Genomic DNA, 10,778 nt, shown 5'->3' with positions numbered 1-10,778 from the left:
CCAATCTCTTTTTCTAAATCATACTGTTTGTTTGGCTTAATCTCCAGTTGGAAAAAGGTCTGAAAGCTGATCTTAATCACTGTCACTGAAAGGTTTTATGCACCCGGTGGTTACTACAGAATTTGGCAAATACAGTTGTGTTTCATGAAGAGCTCTAGCTGTATTTTTGATTCAGGACAAATATATATTTATTTATTGTATACACAGTTATATACCCATATATTCTCAAGTAATATATATGTTTATGTCTCAAACAAAGACAATAACGATATACTTACTTGTGGCTCTGGAACGTGGCTCAGGCTCTGAATCCAGTATGAATTTTGCCTGAAATTGCTTGCAAAATTCGTTTGACTCTGCAACTTCAGGTGGACACTAGAACTAGCACCAGTTAGGCAAGGGTGAGTAGGGACACCAGCTCTACACCACATTACTGACAGCGCTGTCACTTGTTCTCACAGAGATGGTGAAGTCCAGCAGAACTCTTTAGCAGGTTCTCCATCTTACTCACAATCCTGTGTTTGAGTAGAATTAATGACATTTTTAAACCAAGGAATATACTTATTAACTTTGTATTCCTGGAATTTAATGCTCATTGATCCTTTAGACCAATGCCTTGTTCATGCAGTTAGCCTCATGGCATCAGCAGGACGTTCCTTCCAGGAGGAATATCTACCTGAGGGACCTGGGAGTCCTGCTGAGTTCCTGACCATAGGAGACGTATGCACACAAATTCCTCCACGTCCCATGATGTCTTCTCTAAGCTGGGTCGTGGTGTGAATAACAAGTGGATCAAAAACTTGACTTGAGCTCCTGTACAAGCCCAATACTCAGTATTTATGTAGTCTGAGTTCTTACAATGGGACAATGTTTCTTAGTTCACTGGAACTAACTCTGTCTTATTATCCTGCCCAGCACTGCGCTTGATTTCAGTACACACTCCCCCATCCTTGATGAAACTTAGTAATTTATTTTTTCCCTACAGATGTCTCACCTACTACTTGCCTTACTTTCATTATTTTCCTTTGCTGCCCTTCTGGAAGCGCAGTGGCAACTGAGAGAAAATGGTAAGCTGTCTTCCCTTTCTGAGACTACAGCTGGCTGTGGGACACAAGGGTATCCCAGAGTGACACTCGTCTTCACAAGCACAGAATTTGTTAGCTACAGTATTTTAGGCTGAGGTTCTTCCAATATGTTTGTGATTAACTCAGTAACTAGTTGGTATTAATGGGAGAAATATTTACAAGCCCTGAAATGTCGTACAACAGCCATTCTGAGTGTCTGCATTAGAAACTGCCTTATTTCCTATTCCCTGTTCTCCTGTTAGCAAAGTTTCAGTCATGCACTCTGGAAGCAGAAACAGTATCTTGTGACTTAGGTAACAGCCCACAAACAAGCGAAGAATTAATTGTCAAAATGAACATTTCAGGAGAAAACCTAACACCTAGAAAGAGTTTATCCAACATTTCTGGTAAATAACTTGAATACAGATACATTTGTAAAAATCCAGGGGAATTGAAACAAACAAATCATTTGAGCAACAACCAGAAAATCAGGCTAGATTCAGATAATCAAATTTGCTGTCCTTATTCATCCGGTGTAGCTCCATAATGCAAGCTGTCTTCAGTGCAACCCCAAGCAACATGAGAAAACCATTCTCAATTTCATTGTGTTATGTTTGTAAAAATTAATTCAATTACTTTTCCCCATATGTTTAGATTAAAAACTTACTTTAAAAGCAAATTTTTTATGGTTAGATTAACTTAATCTAACCATAAAAAATCCTGTGGGTTCCCTGGGCAATACCAGGGTGCTGAGAACCACAAATATGTTTGTCAGTATTGAGAATAATCTTTGTGTTTGAAGTCTGTAAGATTGACTGTGCTTCAAATATCCATGAGCAGTCTGGTAAGCTTCCAAGCTGCCTGGAATTGCACTTTTTCTGCCATTTTAGGGTCAGTGTTTGACATGTGTATCTTAGTGCTTCTCCTTTGTGGTCAAATCTCATTCTGGTTCTCATTCTGGTAGTGAAATGTTCTGGTGAAAAGGTCTCGGAGCTCACTGGAACTCTGATTTCCTGAGCTGAGTGCCTGCTGTAACTTCAACACACTAAGAAACAAATTTTTGCCCCTGCTTGCATGTAGAAGAGTCTCTGAGGGCAATGAATGTGGGTGGGGAGCCTGTGCCAGCTGTAGTATATCTGAGCAACGAGAGTTAAATGTGAGAACTGTTGGCATGCAGAAATGTAGGTGTTCCTCAGGCAGCTGCAGCAGAGGGATGAAAGAAGGTAATGTTTAATGGAATTTTTCCATGAAAAATTGCATCTTCTGATTTGGAAAGACCATCAGGGCACTTTGGAGTTACGAGATGACATTTAGAAGAGCACATCTCCCTGTGGCAGGCTGCTGAGCTCCGCTGCAGCTCTGCGCTCCCCATCTCAGCAAATGCTCCACTGGGACCAGGGCGATAGGACAGATTGTTCCCTGCAGGAAATGGAAAACCTCATCAGCTACAGGCAGATACAAATGGCTTAGCCAGCCTCCTTCCCACTGCTCACTCTCAGACCTCTGAGGCTGTAGAGCACACAGCGTCACAGCTTTGCACCACAGCAAAGCGCTATCTTGGGGGGGTTACATGCCATTCTGTGAGCAAGGCCACAGGCTACGTGCAGGAGGAATACCTGGGCTCAGTGTGTCCTGGCACTGACACCTTTAAAACAAAGGTATGAACCATGGTTACAAACCACTGTAAGGTTCTCTGAACCACAGGGAAAAAAAAAATCACTTCTTCCATTAGTATGTCATCCCTACTGATCAGCAGGTTCTTGATATAGTGTAAATTTCTAACCCCAACCTCTTCTTGTGGCAAAGATTTCTGGTTGATGGTGAGGCCAGAAAGCAAACCAGGGCTTTCTTAGCAGTTCTCCTGGAGAGCAGAGCTGAAAATCTCTCCAGCTCAGTTCAGTTCATGCTGCTAAGTATGAGAAGCTGCTAACCTGTTTCTCTGCAATATCCAGTGTACGTCATAGAATCGGAGTGGAATGATGAGACACCAGCTACAAGAGTGGAGCTCACCTGTAACACCTCTGATAAAGCACTGCAGGTTTACTGGAAAAAGGACACCGAACTGAAGGGAACTGGAAAGACTCTGATTGCTGAGCTGAAAGAGTTCCCAGATGCTGGCAACTACACCTGCCTGACAGCTAATACCCATGAAATCGTCAGCTATTATTTCTTCCTCATAACTAAAATAGACTCCAATGGACAGATGATAAGGTCAATTCTGAAAAGCTTTAAAGGTAGGTTCATAAGTGATGTGGTGTGTCTTGCCTGGCTTTGTGCATCAGAGCTTTGTGAGAACCAGAGGTCACCATCTAGAGAAAATCATGAGTGGTATCCACTTTACAATGGGTCCTCTTCAAATGCTTCACTAACAGTGTAAGGCAAATGATTACTTCTGTGAGCCTGTATACACTGCAGCTGATGAGCAGGGAATCAGTTGCCATGGGATTAATTTAGGACTCTAGATCTCTAGGATGGAGTGATGGTAGGAATTATTAGATACAGGATAACATTTATGCTCCACCACTGCTCTTCTGGTGGGGGAGCAATTGACTTGCTGTGCCTCCATCTCACCAACCCAGCACTCAGGAGAAGCTTTTCAAAACCAAGGGTATGTGATTTGACAGAACCAGGGATGACCTAGATATTAAGTGATTTCATCTGGGCTTCTCCATTTGAGGTTAACCCACTGGGACAAGCCTGTGATGTTTTGCATTTTCTGATGAGCCTCACTCATCCATGTCTCATATCACAGTCCCTCACTGTGGTGCCAGGAACTTAAAGAGTTTCCAAGACTTTTTCCTTGGCTCCCAGACCCACACATCAGATGCAGTATGCTGGTCTGCCAGTGAGGAGCATTGAGGGCATGACACAAGGTCTGCAGTGCTGGGTAGCAGAAGCCAGACACACACCTATACTGAGGCCTCATGCAGCTCTCACACTGCCAGCGTTCCCTGCGGAGTGCCCCAGGGCATGAAGACAGGAGATTATCCACTGTGCACACACTCCTGCATCAATACAGGCAAATGCAGAGGTTTGCAACTGCTCAGCAGCAATGTTTTGCTGTGAAAGGAACAGTGGATGTGGCTGCTGGAATCTCATGCTGACAGCTACCCACACAAGCTGGGGTGCGCTCTCCTTCCCGCCGGTACCCACGTAGCTGTGGTTGCTGTGGTGCCATGCAAGCCAGCCTTCACCACCAGCTGTGGTTACGTGGCTTTTTAACTACAGGTGGCTGCCCACAGGGCAGCATGAGATGGGGTCTGTCCCCCCGCACCCTCCACCTGCCACAGACAGTGGGACTCTGTCCAACTCTGGTTTCTCTGTGCTTCAGCTGTTTTGGCAAAAAGAGTAAATAAATCATGTTTTCTTTCTTTTTCCACCCAGAGCCAAACAGGACGTTTTTAAAATGTGAGGCAAAGAACTACTCTGGAATTTTCATATGTTCATGGATGACAGAAAATGAGAGTCCAAACGTGAAGTTCACAATCAGAAGTCTGAAAGGGTAAAAGCTTGTACTTTCCTTAACAACCTCACAGCATGGCCAGAACCACCATTTGCATTACTCTGGGGAGGAGACCCTGGGTTTTAGGCTGGTGGGGACATGTAGAAAGTGAGGAACCCCACTTGCAGAGTCTGAACATCTGCAATATGTTGGGAGCTGTCACAGTGGCTAACTTAACTAATAAAGGCATGGGAGTTGCTCAGAAATTAATAAAGACTTGCAAATGGAACAGGGGCACTGGGCTCTTAGAGCCACTGAGGTACAGCCACAGAACAGCTTAAGCGATGGGCAAACAGCTCAGGCTGGGGAGAGAGAGGAAGTTGAGCCAAAAGCAGAAACAGCCACAGCGCTGGGTCGCAGCAGGTCCAGTGGAATTAAGGGGGTGGGAGGCAGCATGCTGCAAAAGCCACATGTCCACTGACAAAGTCTCTGTTGAGGAACACTGCAGAAACCTGCCAGGGAAATGCGTGAGGGGAACCTTGTGGGGATTTCCTACCTCCCACTACTCTTGGGGGTTTCTCCAAAACATGGAGTCCATAAGCAAAGGTCACTGCAGTTTGTTAAAGAAGAAACAACTGCAAAAGCGGTTTGTTTTGCTGAGTGCAAAAATAGAACCAGAGTCAGGTAGTGCTTTACAGATGGCTTTGGGGATGTATTTTCCAGTGGACACATTTTAACCTCCCCAGCAAGGTTTTGAAAAGGGCTACAGGACGAAGTAAGATACCAGGGCTTGTCGTGGCACAGGGGTGTAATAGGAAAGGAGATACCCTAATTTAGGTTTAAGCATTAATTCCTTCTCCTAAGGCAGGGGGGCTCCTGTGATTTTACATTAACGTACAGCACTGAAAAGGTAAGAACTCCCACAGGACTGTGTCTGCAGCTGTTGAAGCACGGACATAAAATGATACAGGCAACAGCAAAACATTACCTTACCAACAGCTTGTTATTGTTGTGGGAAGAAATTCTCAGAACAAGCCCTCATTTCCAGTACTTTGCTCTGTTCTGCACTCAGTTCCCAAGGAGATGTAACCTGCAGCAGCCCTGTAGCTCACACTGATAAATCAGTGACTGAATACACAGCCCAGTGCCAGAAAGAAAACTACTGTCCATTTGCTGAAGAGCACCAGCCAATTGAGATGTTCCTGGAGGTCATTGATGAGGTGGAATATGAAAACTACACCAGCAGCTTCTTCATCAGAGATATCAGTGAGTAGACCAGGAATCATGATAAATTCTTAGCTTTATTCTTGCTGCTGTTAGTGGAACTAACAATTGTAGCTGATCACACCAAACTTGGGAATTCCTGCCCTATTCTACTGTAAATCTGTATCAAGCCCCCAGTTACAGGAACAAGGGGAAACAATCATAGCAGCAGTCCGGAAGAGGAAGTGAAGAAGCAACAGCTCCCTCGCTTGTGACCTCCAACCCTCTCACCCCCACATCTCCCAGAAGTTTCTGTAGCCTTCTTTATTAGGTGGACATGTATTGGAAAGGGTATGTGAGGGAAGCCAGAGAAGAATCTGTAACCCAGCAGGCTCTACTCTGAGACCTACAGATTTACTCAAACAATGGTTAACGCTCTGTGCGCTTCCTTCCTGATCCGTTCCTACAGACGGGCATCCGGGGCTGGTCAATAGAAACTGAGAGGAAATAAGAGGACCAGAAGTGACCATGATGCCACAGGGCACAGAAAAGTAAAGCAGCATCCTAAGGAAACAGATGTTTTGCCAAATGCCCTAATGGTTAGCGGGGGTTGAAAATATTCATCTGTGTCCAATAAGGCCCACTGCATCCCTCCAGGAGGAGAAAATAAAAAAAGAAGGATCTTACCCAGAGAAGCTCTAGGAGTGTGCTTAATTTTCCATAAGAAGCATATAAGGCAGTTCTTACACATTATCATGATTCCTACTCTTCTCTTAATCTCATGGAGGCTCCCAAACCTGATTCCTGTAAAACTACGGACAGTAGCACATCAGCATCTGATATTACACTGCTAATATGAATTAATTCCTTCTGTATTTTCTCTTGTAGTAAAACCTGACCCACCCCAATGTCAGTATGTGGCCACAAATGGAACAGTGACCTGGACATATCCTGAAACATGGAGCACACCGAAGTCCTACTTCCCTTTGACTTTCAGGGTCAAAGTTGAACGTACAAAGAAACATGGAAGCCAGGTAAAGATACTACACTTGAAAGATTATTTTCTTTCTTGAACAGACTGCATAAATAATCTCAGCTTAGTAGGCAAGTATCATGGACTAGAATTAAAAAAAAAAAAAAGGTGCTGAGACCCAAATGCACAAGGTTCTGTCTTGGCAGAAAAAGACCTTCCCAGTTCAATGAGCAGTAAGACTCAAGCAACACACTCTAGGGTGGATGCAACCCTGATGTAACTGGGGAGATAAAATCATGCCCAGCATTGCATAGCTGTGCTAGCGTGAGAAGAGTATTTACTAACTCATCAGGAGGCTGTGCGGGTCCTAATGAGGGAAAATCCCAATTTCCAAATCAAGAAGTCTAGGATCTGTTGCACTGATTTCCTTGTATGCTGCTTGTGCCTGGGTAGCTGAGATTTACAGGTGAATTGGCAAATAAAGAGCCAGTGACTCACTTGGTAGTATTTCTGTGCGGAGTGGGGAAGGCTACAGCCTTTGCCACTCGCTTTCCAGTTATTAGTTAATTATTAACTAAACACAGCCTCTCTGCCTTAGCTTTAAGTCACAAAATGGTTTTGCCTGCTCTGCTCTGCCCGGGAGCCACTGAAGGGCACCCAACGGCACTACAGGGGCAAAGCAACAGCAGAAGTGGAGAGGAAACCACCAGCCAGCTGACCCCGGAGCAGTTCCCTAATGCGGTGCTGCTCTTCCCTGGCCCCGAGCCCGAAAATAAACGTAAGGCCCATCGCAGCCTCATCTGATGAAGCCGGGCGGCTGAGGATGAGGATGCCTGTGGCGGGACGAGCCGGCCTGTGCCAGCAGATGGGGCCGTTGGCCCAGCGCTGACTCGCTGGGTCGAGCAGGGTTGTCCTGTGCAGCCCCTTAGGCAGAGAAACTGGGGAGACCGCGGGGTGCTGCTTGCATCAGCCACTCGTCCTCCCTGAAATGTCAACGACATTTAGGATTCCCACCGCGGGGGAAGGAGGAAAACGGGGAAAACCCAGATAAACAAATGAAGTCCTTGTTTTAATGTCTGTCTCAGTTAGGGGGTGGATCACTTTGCACCACTCGCTCCAGAGGAGAGTGGGCTTTTCGGTTTGTTCCCACTGAGGCTCAAGTTCCCACAAGTCCTCAAGACTTAGGTATCTGTGGGTGAAGATTGGCACCTCTGACACAACATACCACCAGTGGGGTTTTCGAGTTCCATGTGCTTGTCACAATCTGTCTGGCCCCTTATTGTATGACTTGCTTGGTCTTTGCAACCCACTGCTGAAGCTGTGCCCTATTCGTAGGTCTACAATGCTGATGAGCAGTCTATTCAGATTCCAAAGACAGGACCAAAAGACAAGATCTCTGTGCAGGCCAAGGATCGCTATTACAACTCATCCTGGAGTCAGTGGTCTTCATTTTGCAGGTAAGACTTAAAAGAACCTTCTGCTGGAAGAATGGGGATGATTCCTTACTTAGGAGAGAAAGGAGTCCATGGACTTCTGCTGATTCTTAAAATCTTACTTCACACTTCCTCACAAACATTTTTGTCTCCTGAACATTTTTTTCATTAAATATGTGTAAGAGAATAAGCACCTAAATGATTATTCTATTAAAACAATAATTGAGGAAACAATTAGAATCTGTTTAATTCAGAGAGGAAACAACAGATGTAGGTTCATCAGTAGGGTTATACCTAACTAGGGAATTACGTATATTGTTTAAGAAACACGGCAGTATTTGGCCCTTGCTAGTGTAACCAATGATGATCTTCACCATTTCCTGGCATTGACAGGGTATGAATCAATGTCCAGCACTGAAACAGAGCAGACAATCCATATCCAGCCAAGCTTTACCAGTAAAAAGAGAAAGGGACTGAGAGAGAGAGGAGATATTTGCTATCAGAAAGAAGAGCTGTCAGTCCTAGGAATGGCTCTTTGCTTATTCTGTGAGTTGACTGGCTCTAGGTTCCTCCTAGTGTAGCTTTCCAGGTCAGAACATGGGTTTAAATATGGAAATCACCTCCTTTGGATCGACTCCAAAAAGAATTATGCAATTATTTTCATCTTCCCCCCCCCCCCCCCTCTTTTTTTTTTGTTTGTAATTTGGGGATTTTTTTATTTAGATGTCCATGCAAATCTCCCTGACCTCCACTTTTCCTGAGTCACACTGTTGAAAAGCTGTAAACTTGTGGCCCTAGTGAAACACTCAAAATGAGATCACACATCTCCACAGACCCAGTCTTCACTGGTCCAGGGGCATTTACAGATGCCAGTGGGAACTGGAGGAACTTTTCAAAGGGCCGTAGCTCCACAGGTGCCTAAGTCTCCCCAGTTGAAGCCGAATCCTTAATCCCCAGCAGACCCAGGAACTTCTGAGCCTTGCAGTATGTGGTCCTGAGCTCTCTAGAGAAATTGAGCCGTGGCATTTCAGTAGGTGGCTCAGACCAGTAAAGCTTCTTAAGAAATGGACTAAAAAAATCTAGGTTTGAGGAAAGAGAAGCTAATTCCTATGTAAATTCCCTTTCTCTTATTTTACAGATAACCAGTAAGAGATTCTAAGAGAATGGCACAATGCTCCAAAAGAAAGCAAAGGAGGAATCAGCACAAGAATATAAGCATAATTGGAAGAAAAATATTGCATTTGAGGTTATTAGGAAGCCATAACGTACCTTTTTCATAATAGATTAATAGTCTTGATATTGACAGCTCTTTCAAATTCCTCAGATTTGAGAAACACCTTTAGCATACATCATGTTATATTCACTACTATCTAGATACTGCTAACTATTAACTGGATAGTATCTTGATACGTTGCTGTCAGCTATTATTGGATGTTCTGTGTATTATAGCATTGCAGCTATTTATTTATTTATTTATTTATTTTATTTATTTGATATGATTTGCAATGCCAGGGGATGGCAATTGCTATTCAAACTGTTTCATATGTTAATTTATTTGGAAAGTAACTTACTAAAGTAACTTGTTTAGTAATTCCTTATTTAATTATTTAATGAATGGATTGTCTATTTATTTATTTATTAAGTTTTGTTGAAATGTATCAGCATAGAAAGCCTGGGCTCTGTGAGGGACCTGTGTGTCAGCACCATCCCTCATCTTCCAGTCTGATGGCAGATGTTTTAGCAAAGGAAGGAATTTCAGTTCAGAGTCCCAGACCCGTTAGCTGCTGCGTTTTGTCAGCTGCCCCTGCTCACATCACATTGATGCTCAGCTGCAGAGCACTGCACAGGACAGCTCGACCACTCTCAAGGCCCTACAGGTCCAGCTGACCCCCAGCTGCAGTGGAAGCAATGGGAGCACTGGTGCAGAGGCAGCTCTGAGGTGCTGTGGTTCAGAGTCCTGTGGCCACCTCTCATGAACATGGAAGGAAACTGAGTCAGTAGGTGAATATAACACCTACCTCCTAAACAAAACTCCTTTTCTTTCATGTTTGCGATCGCTGGAGGCCCTCTATTCAGTGACCCACTCGCACCCAGTACAGCTCTTCCAGTTTTAAATGGGACCTGCTGTGCCAGAGGCAGAGCCAGAGGGCAGCAGTGCTCAGCACCTGAACCCAAACCAGCTTGCAGTGTTTGGAAGCTTAACCGCAGGGCATCTGGTATTTCAGAGCAGCTGGCAACTGGTTTTATATGTGGATGTTAAGCATCCAATTCCAGGTTTACAATATTTATATATTAAATATTAATTATAAAAATACATATTAACTATTTATTTCTATAAAATAGTTTGTTTTGAAAGTATTTCCCTAGCACTGCAGTATGTGCTAGGTGTCTTCACAGAACCTTAGGAAAAATCCCTCCAGTCCTAGTTCTGAACCGCTTACAGTGTAAGTCCCCAGGCCTGGAAAGGAGCAGAAGCATGTGTTGAAGCCTGAACATTTTTGTCATTCCCTCAAATCCTGACTTTCAGGAGAGAAAATGACATTTATATATATTTGAGGATTTAGACCTTAATCCCTGATACAGAATCGCTGAAATTAAAGAAAGACTTCTACTGTGGCCATGCTTCTTTCTTTTTCCAGTCTCAGAAATGGGTGGTAATTTAA

The 10,778-nt window shown here is 44.1% G+C and overlaps 1 protein-coding gene across 1 annotated transcript; it reads left to right on the top strand.

Annotated features, from left to right (window-relative positions):
• Positions 1–985: 985 nt before the first annotated feature.
• Positions 986–8,143, top strand: IL12B (interleukin 12B; the record flags this gene model as incomplete). Its single annotated transcript, XM_084268874.1, has 6 exons — positions 986–1,067; positions 3,017–3,298; positions 4,449–4,566; positions 5,579–5,772; positions 6,598–6,743; positions 8,018–8,143. 6 exons carry the CDS (start codon positions 986–988, stop codon positions 8,141–8,143), a joined length of 948 nt encoding a protein of 315 aa, XP_084125000.1.
• Positions 8,144–10,778: the final 2,635 nt, after the last annotated feature.

Source organism: Gallinula chloropus (genome assembly GCF_964237585.1).
Source record: "Gallinula chloropus genome assembly, chromosome: 10".
In the NCBI taxonomy this organism is placed as follows: domain Eukaryota; kingdom Metazoa; phylum Chordata; class Aves; order Gruiformes; family Rallidae; genus Gallinula; species Gallinula chloropus.
The sequence above is the reverse complement of the archived record's forward strand: the minus strand, read 5'-3'. Positions and strand labels throughout refer to the sequence as shown.